The following is a 16,958-nucleotide window of genomic DNA, read 5'->3' on the forward strand; positions in this document are numbered from 1 at the left end:
GAGAGGTACTTAACCTTTCTGACCACAACTCCTAGTAAGAAACACATTTTATATCACGAATCAGTACACACACACCCCCATACATGACCAAAACAAAGGTTTCATCAAGCAAAGCTTACTGTTACTATGTGAATACAGTCTGATATTTTCTATTCTATTTCATTAAAAAAATTACTGGTTGTGATCTATGATATTGATTTCATGACCCACTGATAGGTTGTGATTGGCAGTTTGAGACACACTGGCCTAAAGATTCTTAAAAATTGTCCCTACAAATCTTTGAATCTATGAGCTTAACAGAGTCACTCCCAGAAAGAACTTCCAAGAGAACATTCTTAGAAAATTTTGAGTAGGAAAGAGTCATGCGTGGCTCCAAGGCTCATGAAGGCGAATGTGATCAATGCGAAAGGCTGTGAGAGGCTCCCTCAAGTCAAGGCTTCCACCCACGCTCTGGATCCACGTGGGCTGGGAGGTCTGGTTGCCATAAGACCCCTCACATCAGGTGCCCTCTGATTTTATGCATCAGCCATCAGCCTGTACACTGGAATCATACAATCCTCCTGGGAAGCACTTTGGCAAAATGAATGAAGGGCATAATCACGTGCCTACACCCTGACCTAGCAATCCCATTCCTGAGCATATCACCCAAGGAAATAGTTCAAATAGTAACTGCAGTGTGTGCGTGCTGACAGATGGTTATATTAGGATAGTGGAATATGAATATTTCAATTTTCCACTGTTTTGGGGGACACGACTCTACTACTTCTATGATGATGATTCTAATAACAGTGCTGAAGTGCCTACTGCAAAGAACTTCCCATCCCTCACCCCCTGGCAAGTGCTGCCATCACCTGGATGCCACCCGGAAGTACTTTTGGATGAAGTAGCACACGACAGCCAGGGGCAGGAGGGCCACGAGGAACACAGGTGTGACATAGGAGATGACGGCCAGAGCTGAGACACAGAGCAGGGTGGAGCGGCTCAGGCACTCCAGCGTGGACGGGATGTGCTGCAGGAGGGGAGGGTGAGAAAGGCAGGTGAGTTTTGGTATTTGATCACCTTCAGTGTGTTACCTGGCGCCATATTTTGCTCTCTTCCTTTATTACGGGTGCATGTCTTACCCCTGCAGCTACACTGTAGGCTCCCTGAGAACAGAAATTAGAACTTTGTTTTTCACCATCTAGTATGACGGCAAATAAAGAACACAGGCTAAATCAAAATGAATATTCTCCACAAAATCAGTCACCTTGGTTTAGAGTATGCTTGGAACCTTATTGTGAGCCAGAGTGGGCTTGGATGGAAGCCAAAGGGATATGGTTTCCTTCAGCCGTATTATGAGGGTCTCCCAGGGGAGGCCCCAGGTCCTGAGGCAGCATTATAATCAGATGGGGGCCACTGGGTTCCTACCCCAAGGCTCTGATCTGGGGAAGCCAGCACCAGGCAGGAAAAGCTCCTGGGGGCCTGGCCTCTCTGAACTGCAGAAATGCGTCGTGGTCCTGTGTACCTGGTCGATGGTGTTACAATCGGATGAGAACCTGTTCAGGATGCTTCCAAGGGGTGTGGTCTCGAAAAACCTAAGAGGTAACCAGAGGAGCAGTTACTCATTTGTTTACTGATTTCCTTCCTGTTTACTGAAGGAGGACAGTCATTTCTTTCGTTTCAATGTCTATGGGGTCATCCCCAGGTCTGCTTTCCCAGGGGCATTTGCCTTTGCAGGTCTGTAGACATCTGGCCTGTGTCGCTGAGAATTTGTGCGGCCGCCCAAAGGGGTGCTGGCCCCTCCCCAGCCTCTCTGACCCTACAGCCCATGTGTGACCACTGCCTCCGTTCTCAGCTTATCGCTCTGCCTGACTCACTCAGGACTCCCTCTGTGTCCTCCTGGGGTCACAGAATTCTCTCCAGAGGGACAACTCTCCCAGGGTGGGGAGGGGACAGGGCCCCGGGGCAGCTCGTCGGCCGGCTGACCCTGCAAGGCCACTCCGGCTGTCAGCACTCCGGCTGTGACCCAGAACTGGCACAACCCCAACAAGAGGATTTCAAAACCACAGATCTGGACAAATAGAGGGTAAGTAAACCTGGAGGCCGTGTCTGTGGGCCACAGAGTGCTCACAAGGCTGAAAAGTAAAAAGTGCAGATGGTGAGGTCTGGCATTGAGGAGGGGCCAGATAAGCTGTTTGCCTACTGTGTTTGTAAACCGAGTTAGCCAGCCAATTGGGCTGTGACAGCTTTAAACCTCTTTCACACCAAGCATCCTTTGGGGTTTTTATCCATCCCATTACGGAGGATGAGAACAGCTTCCCTGTGTGTCCCTGGGGTCAGAACCTGCAGAATGGCTGCGGGTGGAGAGAGAGGCAGGGGAGGTGAGAGCTGAACCGTGGGTGGTACCTGCCTAGGGAGGGGAAACTAACATTTACGCAGAGCCTGCAGACACTCGCTGTGAAGGGCTGTGGTGACAATGAGATGAGCTAACCATGTAAGATTCCTAGCACCATGTCTGGCTGAGTAAATGCCAGTTTCCCTCTGCTTTCTGCACCGAGGAGGGCACTTTTCTCACATCATCTCCTTGAGTGACCCCTAGAAGCCTGCGACAGAGATCGTATATCCCCATTTTATTGACGGGAGACCTGAGGCCCAGAGAACAATGACTTGCCCATAGCCCAGCAAAGCCAGGGGAGAGGCCTACCTCATGGGAGCCAGGATGATCTGGTTTAGTAGGCTGCAGTGCAACCTCTTGGCCACCTTCAGCCCTGTCCACTCCACTGTGATGGATGTGACAAGGCACAGCACAATGCCCAGGCTGCAGAGCACCGTGAACACCATGGCGTAGACGGTCTGGTCGAGGGAGCACTCCTGGGCCTGGCAGAGAATTAGGCAGGGTCCTGCGGCGGGGGGGAGTCCATGCTCAGCCCTCCCCCCGCCCCAGCCCCGGCACTGGGGCTGCTGGCCACACCTGGCTGAGGGAGCAGTTCCTGGCCATGGGGTTCAGGCTCAGGGCGCTGTCAGTCCACTTGGCCAGCCAGTAGTCAATGGCCACCAAGACCATGTGCTTGAGCAGCTGGGAGAAGACGAGCAGTGAGAGAAGCAGGATGCCGGCCGAGGACAGGTACTTGGTGCAGGCCCGCCACGGGATCTTGGCGCGCTGGTGCAGCACCGACGACAGGTTGTCCTCCTCCTCACTCTCGGCCACCTCCTCTGCAGGCCGCAAGAACCCTCCCTGTGGCTTCACATTGCACACCCCTCTGAGGGGAACCAGGGGGTGTGTCAGCCCCACTTACAGATGGGAAGACTGAGGCACACAGACGGGATGGGATTTCATCAGAGGCACACTATCGCCCCACTCCCAGAACCCCAAACCTTTGTCTCCTCATGGTTGATAAGACCTCAGGCCATGATTTCACTCCAGTCCCACTGTCTGTACCTTCCTCCTCTTCCTCATCCTGCAGGAGGCCATCTCTTGAGGACATGGCCCGGGGCAGGCCCTGGGGTGGCTCTGTGGCTTTTCGCTCCACAATGGTCTCCTGAAAGACAGATGGGTCTGGACGATGTCCTTGGGGTGTGCAGAGGGGAAAAGGGAGGGTAGGGGGGCAACCACCACCAGTGATGTCCAGTGTCAGTTTCCAGGTTGCCCTTGCCTGGGAGATGGTCCAGATGGACACATGTTTGCCTGCCAGAATTTATTCCTTCCCCTTCATCAGCTATTAGCACCCCAATGTCCCTGTGGGAGACCACCTTCCCCCTATTCTTAGTCTCTGTGATTCAGGGGGGCTGATCATTCTCCCTTGCTCCTGGGGTGTGCACGTGACCCAGGACTGGTCAATCTTCACATTCCACATCCCTGACCACAGTGATTTGTTTGGGGTGGGCACATGACCAAATTGGACCAATAAGAGTCAGCCCTGGGACTTTTGCTAAACTATCATGAAAGAGGCACTTTCCTTCTGGCAGAGTTGTTGACCTGGGAGAATGGAAACCTGAGATTGCCAATGGCCTTCATTGTTATATGAGAATGAAGCCAATGTGAGGTGAGTAGAGCCAAGGGATGGGGAGAAATAGATTCCTGATGATATTGCTTGACTACCTGGATCTAGCTCCACCTGAAGCTATGGCATCAACTTTCCAGTTTCTTGAGCCAATAAATCCTTAACTACCCACTCTTTTTTTCTTTGCTTAGCCAGTTTGCATTGGTTTTCTGAAGCTTTGTAACTAAATGGTACCTGACTATCTCAGGATAAGGGGAAGTCATCCTCCCGACTCTGCCTTGGGTAGCTGGCACAGGTACTGGCTCTCTAGTAGGAGCAAGTTCATGCCCAGCTCCCACATCTGTCCTTTGTGTGTGTGTGTGGGAGGGGGGGCTTCCTGGGGCCAATGAGGGCAGGAAGGCGTTTATGAGTTCAGGTTGTAGCAAAACCTTCCCTTCAGGGGGTGGCTGACTGGCCCCCAAAATACACCCACCTTCTCCAGCTCTTGGTCCTGCCGGTTCATGAGGGTCTTCCAGTGCTCAAAGAGCTGGCACTCAGACCTCTGGAAGTCCTTGAGTGTGCCTTCCCTCTGGATGGTGCCGTCCTTCATAGCGATGATCTGGAAAGGCAGAAACAAACGGGGGGGTGGGGCTGGCTGGGGAGGAGGAGTGGAGGTCACACCTCTGCCTGACCGAGAGGTCTAAGATGGATGTACACAGAGCACATATCTTTTCCCCACCACGAACGGCCTCCAGCTTGCCCACTGCCCTCAGCAACACACTCCAGGATTTAGAGTCTGGTACATCTTGGGGGGGGGGGTATTCTCAATGGTTGCCCCGTGGTCGATAGGAGGGTTTACAGAGCAAATTAGTGCATCCTGGTCAAGCTGTCTGGTTATCCCCAAGGACTCCAGCAGTGAGAGCTGTTTCCATACACTGAAAGGGCTAATAGCACATTACCCTTAGCTCCTCCTTGTGGCAGGTCTGATATGTTCCACCAGTGTTTGGCAAAGCACCTGTTGGTCTAAGTGTGTGTGGCCTCTTTGAAATCAATAAAACTTATTTTATTTGAAACATTCAATGTTTTATACTCATGTAGACCCATCAGTAATTCAGAAACCCATCCTGCTCCTCTCACCCCCACCCACCCCATGCTGGGGTTCAGGGACGGATGCCCAGGAGTCCTGTTCACTGACACCTTGAGGAACAAGGCACCTCCGTGTCTGCCTTCTTTGGACTAAAGATTGTCCTGAATTGTCTCACCAGAGTCACCACAAAAACTCAGACACAAACCTGTACCTGTTTTAATAGCTTTTTTAAAAAATCTAAATTATTTTCTTTTTTCTGCTTTAATATCGTTTTTGAAAAATCTGGATTTTTTTTTTTTTCATAGTAGAGGGAAGATCTTACCACATGTAGAAGAAAGACTTATTTGGGGGGAATTAGCAGGGCCGATTAACACAGACCTGAAGCTTAGGAAGGACCTCAATTTCCCCGGACAAATTTATGTAGGATTCAGGCAAGACCCAGATTTCACAAGTCACATGATTTCCATCTTAAAAATTAAATGCTTTCCAGTTATTTGAAAAGTAACTATTGTCTTCATGTTGAGTAATATGGGAATTTAATTGATGTGGGATTTCACAAAATTGCATTCTACTGGTAATATTGAAGTTTCTATTAATACTGCCGTTGTTCGTTTCCACATTTTCCATTTGATCCTAACTTGAATCTGATGCACTAGTGGGCAGGAAGATGGCTCTCCCCTCCAAATGGGCACCCCCCAAGGCTAGGGGGGTGAATCATCAAACTGGGCAGGAAACAGAGGTAAGAACTGAGTGTCTGCTTCTTTTTGAGACTTCTTTGTGCCAGCCTTGTGTGTACCCACATGGGCCCCGGGTCAGGATATGGATATCTGCAGCTCTAGGTGATACCAAACCCTTGGGCTACGCAGGTTCTCCCTGATTGGCCCAGCCTGTGTGAAGCCATCCATTGCTGATCTCTTCTGCTTTGTGGCCCTCAGCAGTCATTACTGAGACATCTGATTGACTCCTTTGAAGATGTCCGACTGCCTCTCCCACCTCAGCCCTCCACAGCTTGACCCCCTTGTGGCCCCTCACCCAGTCTGCATGCGGCAGGTACTGTAGCTTGTGTGTCACTAGGACCACTGTCCGCTTATCATCTCGGAGCAGCTCAAGGATCCCAGCCTGCATCAGGTGGTCACTCAGATGGACATCCAGAGCTGAGAAGGGGTCATCCTAGGCAGAAGGGAGAAGGTAGGGACACATGTGGGAAGAGGGGATAACAGTGAGTGTAAAAACCACCAGAGTTACATCAGCTCTGGTTTAGGGACTGACACTAACCCAGCCCACTGCGTGGTCCTGGATAGTGCAACCAATCTTTCTGGGCCTCAGTTGCCTCATCTTGAAATGGGGCTATCAGTTATGCTTCTCAAGCAGATCTAATCACAAGCATTTCCTGACTCCTGAACCTCCGTTGACTCCCCATAGTTTATTGAGTCTGAATTCCTTAGCACACTAATCCAGGCCCTTTATCACCTGCTCAGTCTTCCTTTCCAGTCTCACTTCTCATCTGTCTTGTGCAAGCTCCCTACGCTCCATGTTTCCAGGGAATTTGCCATTCCAGACCTTTGCCCAAGCTGTTCCCTCTGCCTGGAGTGCTGATCTGCCTCTTGTCTGTCTAGTGAACTATTACTCATAGTAATAGTGGAGGGTGGAGAATAAAGCTGGAGTCAGAGACCTGAGGTTCCTTCTTCTGTGTGTCCAAATGGGCTTCCTCTTTCCTTCTGTTTAACTGACTCACTCTTCAAGACCCTCCTCTAGGAAGCCACCCCCCCCCCCCGATTACTCTAGCCCTCACAGTTGTCTCCCTGGACATAGTCTGTGTCACACAGTTTGGCTTTCAAGTGGGCTGTGGCTCTTGAGTGTGGGTAAGCTCTGTCTCCCTAATCAGACTCTCAACCTTTGAAGCCAAGGGCTGGGTCATAGAATTCTTCAGTATCAACTAAGGCACCTCACACAGAACTTGGCATGAAGTAGGGCAGATATAGATAAGTTTTATCTCATGTTTGATTACTAGTGGTTACCTGGAGTGCTGTGTTGAGAAGGATTCTGAGGCCAAATTAAGTTTCCATGGGAAAGAAACCTGTGATCAATTAGCAATGTCTGCTCTGGGCATGAGATGAGAAGTGGTAACTCACCTTCCATGTATTTGCCATTTTTATAGTCGGGCTAAATAAGTGTTAATAGGTTGGGGCTGTCCTACAGGGAGGAGGCCTATAATTACTACTCACCTCCCCTTATGGCTACTGCAGAGCCCAGTGTGAAATCCACATGGGTCAATTGGACTAACCTTGCCTCAGTTTCTCCATCAGTAAGATGGGTAGGTAATATCTCTGGCAGGAGAGGATTGCTCCTGGAGTGGGAGGTTGTTGGGCGATGGTATGTGTGTGTCTATCTGTGCAGGCAATGAGCCAAGGTGGCAGCCAGACACAAGGGCCCCAAGGAGGTACCAGCTGGTGCACTCACCAAGAAGACGACGTTAGTGTGCTGGTAGAGGGCTCGGGCCACGCTGATTCGCTGGCGCTGACCACCGGACAGGTTGATGCCCTGCCGCCAAAGGGGAGGAAAGGTCATGCCCTCACAGCCCTTCAGGAGAGACTGTCCTGGCCCCTACTTGTGAGCTCTTTGGGAGGGAGGCCTGGCTCTATGCACTTTTTTGCCCCCTCCACCTGGCAGAGAGGGGGAACTTGTACATGTTTACTGAATTCATTCAGAAGCGGGGAGAATGATTCCCAAGGTGCTAGGGACCATCTGACCCATGAAAACCAGAATGGAGGAAGGGCGGATTTAAATCACACACAAGGAGGACAGCCACGGAAGAATCCTATTTGTTTAAGCTTATGGAGGAGGGACCCCGCCCGGAAAGGGAACAGGAAGAACAACCCTGAGTCTAGCGCAGTGCCGTGCGGGCTCTCAGTACATACTTGGGGCATGAATGGAGATGTCAAGTCATCTGCAGCCTGGGAAAATGCTAAGCTGACCTCTGCACCAAGCACGACTGAAAACTTTTCGAGGACAGCCAGCAACCCAGGGCTCAAGGAGATCATTTTGATCCCACTGCAGGCAACTCTTCAGCCTTCCCCTTCTCTCATTTCTCATTACCTGTTCTCCCTGAGAAGGATGTCAGGGCATGGTAATGGTGATGGGTGGGGAGCAGGGGAGGCTGAGGGCCCCAACTTTGAGAAACACCCCCTGGAAGCTGCTACTAACCCGTTCCCCAATCTGGGTCTGGTCTCCATGGGGCAGGATGTCGATGTCTGGTTGCAGGGAGCAGGCTTCGATGACCATCTTGTACCTGCAGTGGGGTGGGTGGGGACACAGCTGATCAGCCTGGCCAGAGGTGGGCCTGGGCATTTGCAGAGGGTCATTACCCTCCAGGCAGACATGCCCAGGAAGAGCAATGGCTTTAATGGGCCTCCTGATGGGTGTAAGCAAACACCCCGTGAGCTTGAAAAGAGCTGAGGGCAGCACCTGACACCATCATGAAGAAAGTTAAATATTTGAAAGATGAAATTGGATGGGAGCAAATAGCCACATAAGTGACAAGAGAGGGCCTGTGGCCCCTGTGCAGTGGGAAAAGCTGCAGCCAGAGCCCATGCTTGGAGCACTGCCAGGGAAAAATCACTGCTGGTTTGCTTAGGCAGTAAATGATGATGGCTGGTCAAATATTTGCCCAGCCTGCTCCCCTCACACTTCCCTGGTCAGCTCTCAGCCTGGGCAGGTGCCAGCCAGAGTGCATGGAGACATCAGAGTGCCTCGGTGACATGTACTTGGGTGTCAGGAAGACTTGGATTTGAAACCCATTTCTGCCACTTACTGGCTGGGTGGCCTTAGGAAAGTTACCTAACCTTCCTGAGTCTTGGTTTCCTCATAAAATGGGGATAATAATAGTACCTGCCTACTGGGATTGATGTGACCATTAACAGGAAATCATGCATAGCAAGAACATCTGGAAAGAGCTCCATGGATGTTAGCAGTCATTAGCACTGGAGGGATCTGTGTACAAGCTGTGGAGCTGGGGGTAGGGAATCACGAGAATGGAGACTCACGGAGGGCTGGGCGAGCCTTTTCACCAACATCAAGAGAAGGCACCAGGGTTTCTGCACCTCCCTCCCCTCCTGCCCTCTCAACCATGGGAGTTGGACTGCCCTGATGCCCAGCACATCTGGATCATTTCCAGATGGACCATATGGAACAGGCTGGAATCCAGATAAGGGGGCTGGAGAGCAGGATGGCTGGGTGAGGAAGATCGATGGAGGAGCAGGCAGCAGGCTGGGCTTGGGGGCTGGGGCAGTGGCTAATGCACGACCAGTTTCTCCCCTCCCCAGCTTGCCCCCCAACCCACCTCCTCGAGGCTTTTACCGTTGTTTGTTGAAGGGACTCTCAAAGGTGATGTTCTCCTCCACGGTGGCATTTAGCAGCCATGGTTTCTGAGAAGCATAGGCCACGGGGCCTCTCTTCCTGGAAAAAGCAGGGCAGGAGTAGGGAGGTATTCTCAGGAGGTCATTGTCAGAGGTGGTTGTCAAGCTGATGGCTTAAACTGGGGCAAGGGGGTGGGGGCAGCACTAAGATGAGGAGGTGCAGTTGGCAGAAATCTGCTTTGTGTGGCTCCTGGTGGCCTCTCGTTCCCCAAGGGCCCGAGGCAGTCTTGGGTGCTGGGTCTTAGCTGGCTGGGGGATAAGGGACCTCAACCCCTCCCTGCTCTCCACCCTTCCCTATCCCACCCTTTCAGTCTGTTCCCCTTCTTAAGTCTCTACCCAGAGCCTGGGAAGACCCCAAAGTGTGAACAAACTAAGTAAATACTTGAACCCTGATTTCCTCCTTCCTTGAGTAGCCCTCAAACCACTCGACTTTGATGTTAGCAGGTAACACTCCAAATGGAACTTTTTAAAAATGAAGAGTCAAGGAAACCACATTTAGTGTGATGTGGTTTCTGAAGACCAAAAAAAAAAAAGGAAAGAAAGAAAAGGAAAAGATGATCACCAGACAAAAATGATCTGGTGTGAAGGGAGCAGCTTGATACACGGAAGCAGTGGTGACCTCCGAACCACCGCACGAAGCACAGCGCCCTCCCTGGCCTCCTCTGCAGCTGGGCTGGACCTGGGGGGCTCCCTTCCAGAGCTCTGTGGCTCCCTTGGCCTGAGACCCCCTCTGAGGAAGTCTGCCCTGGAGGGCGGTGCTCTCGGGACACAGTACCTGACATCCGAGTCGGTTGCCGTCTCCCGCTCTGGGCTGCAGCAGGGGAGGAAAGACGTACCTTCAGGGTTCACCTGAGTAGACTGAGTTCTCCATAGACATTTTGAGATCCCTCAAACCCAGCGTGAGTGCCTTTATAATCCCTGAGACCAAGACTGCAGCCACAAAAGCCACACGCCATCCAGGGGGAGCCTCCACTGCCTGAATACACACGGCGTGTGTGAGGAAGGCCTCAGGGGACCTGGTTAAGTTACGAGGGAGAGTGGGGGGAAGGCACCATTGGTGTAGGCTCATGGGGGTGGTGGTGCTTCCCACGTCAGAGGAGCATGAGGCCGATCATGTGGCTCCTGCAGACCCAGCCTCTGCATCAGGGCACGGATGCACTGGCCAAGGGCTCGGGCTGACATGGCTGCACAAATGTCTGGGGCAGGAAGTGCGCTTTGACCGTAGCCAGGCCAGGCCGGGCAGGCCACCATGGGTGCCTGCAGTCTGGGGATGGTAACCCACAGCCGATGGAACTCAGTGTGGCACCTAGAGAGCTGAGAAGGGCTCCAGGTGTGATTTGCAGCCCCAGGTCCCTGTCAGAAGACAACCATGGAGCCTGGGGGATCTGCCAACAGGGACATGGTCAGTTGTGGTGTCCACGTAGCCTGGACAGACCCCAACTGCTCCAGTGTCAAATACTCCGTCCCGTTGTGCTCATCCATGCGTTCATACTTGTCACATACCATGAGGTCTGATTTTTGGCTCAAGAACTATGGTCACTATGGCTAGAGAGTCTAGGCTGTCATCATGCCCCGACACTTGGCGACAAGGTGGGAGAAAGGGCAGAGAAAGTATGGGGAAGTGAAACCTCTGTGGTGTTGGAGAGTGAAGGCCAGAAGCTTAAACGGATTTCCAAGGTCAAGTCAACCTCCCACTCCTGACTTCCCACCACCTCCAGTGTGCCTCGACTGTCTTGAAAGAGGTGTGGTTAGGGAGGGTTTTGAAGGTCTTAGAGCCACATCAATCTATTTCACTTGGATGTTTTAGACGACCAGAACATAAAGCACGTTGAACATAAAGCAACACAAAGCAACACGACTGAATTTTCTGTCTCCCTGGGGGATACCCACCTCCGCTTTTTATAGCTTTGTTTCTCAACTTTTTTTCTTTCTTTTTTTTTTTTTTAATTTCTTTTTTATTTTTTTATCTTTGGCCGCTCTGTGCAGCATGCGGGATCTTAGTTCCCCGACCAGGGATCGAACCCATGCCCCCTGCACTGGGAACGTGAAGTCCTAACTGCTAGACCGCCAGGGAATTCTCCAAGCCCCTTCCCTTTGTTGGAACCCACTTCCGACCGAGCTCCAAGGCTGTACCTGGGGTCCTCTCCCGTCTCGCCGTCAGGAAGGCTGCTGGGGCACAAATGGGAAAAAACAATACCAGTTACTTCTCACTCCATTGCCTTCCTCTCCATCACACTGTGTCTTTGGGGAGAAGCAACCCCACAATCCCCACCCCTCCGACCCATCCCCAGTGTCCCCAAGTGGCTTCCTTGGGGGCAGAAACTGTTCTTCTCAATCTCTGTCCCTCCCGCAGCAACTGGATGGGCCCCCTCCGAACAGCAAGGGCTTCATTAGTACTCCTGGCACAACTCCAAACAGCAGTAAAGCTGGTTTGGCATCAAGACTGGCTTATAGTTGGGAAAACTAAGGCTCAGGGAGGGAAAATGACTTTCCCAAGGTCATAATCATTTCATACAGCATTTTCCAACTGTGGATTGGGACCCGAAAATTGGGTCTGAAACAAGTAAATTGCAACTGCACTTAAAAAGAAAAGAAGAAAATACCAATGTGCATTGCATGTGGTCAAGATGTGTATTTTTTGTGTGAATTTTTTTTCTCTTACCTATCAATGCATAAATGTAGTGGGCTGTGATGTAAAATGTGTTTCATACTGTGGATTACAGTAAAAAGTTTTTAGAAAAACACTGAGTGAGGTGACCTGAATTTTGGTGCCAACTTTGTCAGTGCTCTTTCTCCTGCCCCAGGCCACCTTTCAACCTTCCAGAAGCAACCTTCTCCCAATGAAGTATGTACTTCTGACATGCACATTTGGGGAAAATCAATCTGTTCTGTCTTCATGCAGATCTTACTTTAATAATAGTAAAACCAGCTAACATTTATTGAACTTTTATAAGCACTGCAATAGTATTATCTATTTTAAAGCTCAAAAAAACCATATGAAGGAGGTCCGCACTTTATAGACAAGGAATGTGAGACTTAGAGAGGCTAAGTAACTTGCCCAGAGTCACACAGCCAGCAAATAGCAAAGAAAATAGATCTGTAACTCCAAAGCTTCATGCTCTTAATGACTATGCTACATTGCTTCACTGTGATTACCCAGGCCATACCTCCGATAAATTTCTTGCCAGGAAAACAGGATGGACAAAAACAGGGATGGAAAGAAGCCTGATGAAATTCTCTTTTGTCCTCTGCTGAGGAGCAGAACAGAATGGACCCTGATGGATATATAATCACCAGTTCCCTATGATCCTATTCACCGATCTTTATGGTTTCATTTCACTCCCTCAACTCAACCTAACCTCATGTTCCCTAACCATCAGACTGCTGTAGTTTATGGACAAGCTGGTAATGTGAGACAGATTAAAAAACCCAAGCTTACAAATTCCAACTCTGCAGCCACAGCCCAGATAAGCTCATCGCTGCAGTCTTCTGCCTTGACTGCTTCCAGGGTTGCAAAGGCTGTTATTTTTCTGGAGGGAAGCACATCTGTGGCCTCCCTGAGGACCCCAGCACACATTGAACTCCCTCGGCTCTAACTCAGTTTGCATCATTATCTGGGCTGTTCATTTAGCCCTTATAATGGACTACCTTCTTCTCTAATCAGCTCCTGTGTAAGTAAGTCTTTTATCCCCAGTGGGATTTTAAGGCAGGAAGAGCATCTTTTTCAGCTCCCACAGTGCTTAGCACATGACAGGTCTGTAATAAATGGAGGTTGTTAACAGACATCTTTAATCATTTGGGAGGAAGGAAGGGAGGGGGGCTAGCACTCAATGCCGGCCATCCTCATGCCAGGCACTGTGTGAAGTTGTTTGTATTCATCACTTCATCCTCACAACACTCTATAAAAAGATGTTATTATCCCCATCTTACAGATGGAAACACTGAGGCTTAGGGTTTGCCTGATGTGCCCAATGGTACAGAGCTAGGAAGAGGGGAAGCTGGGATGTGAATCCAGGTTCATCTTCTCCTCTTTCCAGTGTAGTTCCAGCCTTCCTAGAATGAGCCTCCTCATTGTGTGTGTATGTCTTAATCTGAAAAGTAAAAAACGGTATGTGTGGCGCACACTTCCTCTCATTGATTGCTGGGCTCTTAAATGAGTGTTCCTCTTCGACCTGCACTTTTGGGACCAAGCACTGAGCTAAGAAGATGATCTCTCCTTTTCTCTGACCCACCTCCTTCCCTGCAGCCAGCTGTGAGCTGGGTGCCTGTGTGCACGGCAACCTGAATCACTGCACAGAGCCTGCCCTCAAAGGGCTCACGGTCTGGCAGAGCGAATCAGACAGGGACAGAAGTCAGAAAGTTATAAGGGCCAAAAGAAAAGTAGGAGCCAGAAAGTACTATAGAAATTTTGGGGAAAAGTACACACAAACACATATGCAAATACGCAGAGAAAAGACTGGAAACTTCTGGGTGGTGGGATATTAGGTGGTTTTTAATCTTCTTTATACTTGTGTATCTTTTCTCATTTAACGTACATTCTTTTAGAGTCAGAGAAAAATGTACTTTTTACAAGTAGTTTGCAGGAGGAAGAAATCTGAGAAAGTGAGGAAGGGCTCATAGAAGTTACAGGTGAACGGAACCACGAAGCGAGAAGGATGGAGACAGTGGAGGTGGAGGGAGGGAATTCTAGGCTGGAGGAGGAGCCTGCATGAGTGCAGGCAGTGTGAGAAATGGAAAGAACATGGGCTCTAAAGTTTGTATCCGATGGGCTTCTCTACTCACTGGTTGTGAAATCTTAGGCAAGTCCCTTTCCTTAGGGGAGCCTGTTTCCTTATCTATAAAATTGGGGTAATGGTAGGAACCTCACCATGACTCTGGGAGAATGTATTACCAACCTAGCTCATAGCTGGTTGGAGGGAAGGACCTGGGTGGGGTTCGAGAATGAGGGATGGGGTGGGCGGGAGATCATCCTTTCAGCTCAGTGCTTGGTTTCAAAGGCACAGGCAGAGGAGAAGTCCAATGGCCCCAACATTCATTTAAGACCCCAACAAAAAATAAAAAGGAAAGCGGTGGAAATTGAGGTTGGAAGGGGAAGTTAGGACTTATGGGTCTCCATGGTCCATTCATCCTGCCCCAAAGGGGCTTGTTGCTGCCCTGAAATGTTACCTTTCACCCACAGTGCCCTTTCCGATTGATGTCGTTGGGTCCTAATGCCAAATCTCTCAGGGAGGAAAGGGTTTTTCTTATTGTTCAGATGAGGAAACTAAGACACAGAGAGGTGAGGTAATCTGCCCAAGGTCACACAGCTATCGAGGGGCAGAGTCAGGACCACAACCAGAGACTATCTAGTTCCCAAGTCGGGCTCGTCATGTCCACATGGTGCCCCAGCTGTCTGCCCATCATCTCACCACACCTGCCTCCTGCAGGAAACCTGGGGTGCCCTTGAGTCCCTGACCCAACTCCCCAAAGGCTCCAAGAAACTGTATGAACAGATGGGATCACAGAGTCGTCCTGAGACAAGCCTATTTTTCATCCTGGGGAATCGGGGGTCTCAGGAGGCAGCCTTCACGCCACAAGGCAACAATGTCCTGAGGCAGGCTCAGAACAAGTAGGGCCCGGGGCGCACACCTCCGGGGGTGGCAGGGGCAGCAGGGAGCTCCAGAGAGGCCAGTTTGCAGTTCCTCGTGGGGAGGTACCTCAACGCTTTCCTCGGATCCCAGCTTCCTGCTGTCTCCCCAGGGCTGTTTAAAATCAATCTACTGTGGACATTAATGGCCCTATTCTTTATTTCCAGGGAAAGAATTTCATTTGAATATATCTGCTAATTTTGAGTGTTTATCAGAATGTTTTCCTCTTAAAGATTAAGGAGAGAGTTTGCAAATTCCCAGGTTAACAGTGCATCGAAGCAGAGAGCCAGGCAGGTGCAGGTGACTATCAGTAAAGTGAATATTTGGGAGCCGCATGAGACCTGGGTTCTCCCAGAGACCTGGACCCGGGCAACAACCCATGTGCAGGATCCACTCAGGGCTGCCGCAGTAACTCTCCAGCCTAGAATGTAGGGCCTCACCTCTTGAAGCCCCCATGCCCATCCTAGGCCTCTGTCCACCCAGGACTGGTGAGCCCCCTGAGGGCAGGGGCCAGGTCTTCTCCTTTGTAGCTTACACAGAGTGGTTCACAAAATACACATCCTGTGGGGGGGCACCTGGGGCATGGCATGGAATAGCCCTCCAGCCCCGTCTCCAAGGAGCTCAGTGTCATGGGGGAGACATGCCCCTGCATACGGTGTGAGGCGTGCACGAATAGGATTTGCACATTCCAAATGCTGGTGGAGAAGTTGGGTGGTGGAGGTCTGGGTGAGGGAAACAGCTTGGACAAACGCATGTGGGAAGGAGAGAGAGGTAAAGACGCATTTAATGGCAGTCTCCTAAAGGTCATAAGTTGTTCCTGGTTCATTCATTTAGCAAATGCATTCATTTGGCAAAGGCGCTGTGGATTCAGAGAGACAAACAAGATATGATCTTTATCCCCAGGGAGCTCACTACAGTCTCTCCTGGAGACAGGCTGGAGTATAATTAAAGAGCAATAGGGGAATTTTGTTCCTGGAATAGAAGTACATCGTCAAACAATAATATTTATAATAATATTTATGGGGCATTTGCTACATGCCAGGTTAAGCCTCACATTAACTCCACGGGTAATAAGGGAAAACTGGTACAGAAGGGTCACAGAATTTCCCAAAGCACAGAGTCCAGATTTGAACCCAGACAGCCTGCCTCCAGAACTTTTGCTCCTATCCGCTCAGCAATACTGCTCATTTTTTTCAAGGAAGGAATAAATGAATGGTTGTACACACAAAGCAATCTCCCCAGAGCGTTCTCTGTTATGCCCCTCCTAATCTCCCAAATCCCTGCCTTGTGCCTCCTGGAACTCCTTCTGGCTGCCTGGTCACCAGGTCTTGGCCCTGGTATGGATGAAAAACACCGGAGCGGCTTGGCATCGCCCCTGCCTCTGGCTGCAGACAGGCAGGCCTGCGGGAGGGGCTGCTGGGTCAAATGCTATTTTGCTCTTGGCTCATTTTGCAAGCGCATCGTTGCCCTGCAGCCCTGCAGCCCAGGGTCTGAGGCATGGAGCTCCCGCAAGTAACGGAGGGGGGCCTCAACACACAGTCCCCACACTTAACTCATTGCCCAGGGTAGGTGGGCCAAGCAGAGCTGTGTACGTGTCCTGGAGACAAACAGCAGATGAAGCCAACTGAGCCAGGTATGACCAGCCTCCTCCTTCTCCCATCCACTGTAACGAACTCCTGACTTGTCTCCCTTCCTGCAGTCTCTTTCTCCACGATCCCTCATCCTGTATCACCAGCACGTTTCTCCTACAGCCTTCAGGCTAAATCTTGTTTCCCAGGCCAGGTATACAGGGTGTCTGACCTCAGCCCAGCCCACTTCTTTAGTCCTGTCCTTCACCAGCGTCCCTAACACCCACTGCTGCGGGCACCAG

General features: G+C 50.6%; 1 protein-coding gene across 1 annotated transcript in view; it reads right to left on the minus strand.

Annotated features, from left to right (window-relative positions):
• Positions 1–16,958, minus strand: part of ABCC8 (ATP binding cassette subfamily C member 8) — a 74,894-nt gene that overhangs the window by 10,396 nt on the left and 47,540 nt on the right. Inside the window, exons 17-28 of the mRNA XM_059931214.1 lie at positions 11,595–11,630; positions 10,237–10,272; positions 9,403–9,501; positions 8,251–8,335; positions 7,507–7,587; positions 6,079–6,216; positions 4,453–4,578; positions 3,419–3,518; positions 2,951–3,192; positions 2,684–2,856; positions 1,505–1,574; positions 852–1,009 (exon numbers count right to left, since the gene is read on the minus strand). Coding sequence (XP_059787197.1) covers positions 852–1,009; positions 1,505–1,574; positions 2,684–2,856; positions 2,951–3,192; positions 3,419–3,518; positions 4,453–4,578; positions 6,079–6,216; positions 7,507–7,587; positions 8,251–8,335; positions 9,403–9,501; positions 10,237–10,272; positions 11,595–11,630 — 1,344 coding nt within the window. The remainder of the gene's footprint in view (positions 1–851; positions 1,010–1,504; positions 1,575–2,683; positions 2,857–2,950; positions 3,193–3,418; positions 3,519–4,452; positions 4,579–6,078; positions 6,217–7,506; positions 7,588–8,250; positions 8,336–9,402; positions 9,502–10,236; positions 10,273–11,594; positions 11,631–16,958) is intronic.

The sequence above is a fragment of the Balaenoptera ricei genome, chromosome 8, assembly GCF_028023285.1.
Source record: "Balaenoptera ricei isolate mBalRic1 chromosome 8, mBalRic1.hap2, whole genome shotgun sequence".
Taxonomy (NCBI): Eukaryota; Metazoa; Chordata; class Mammalia; order Artiodactyla; family Balaenopteridae; genus Balaenoptera; species Balaenoptera ricei.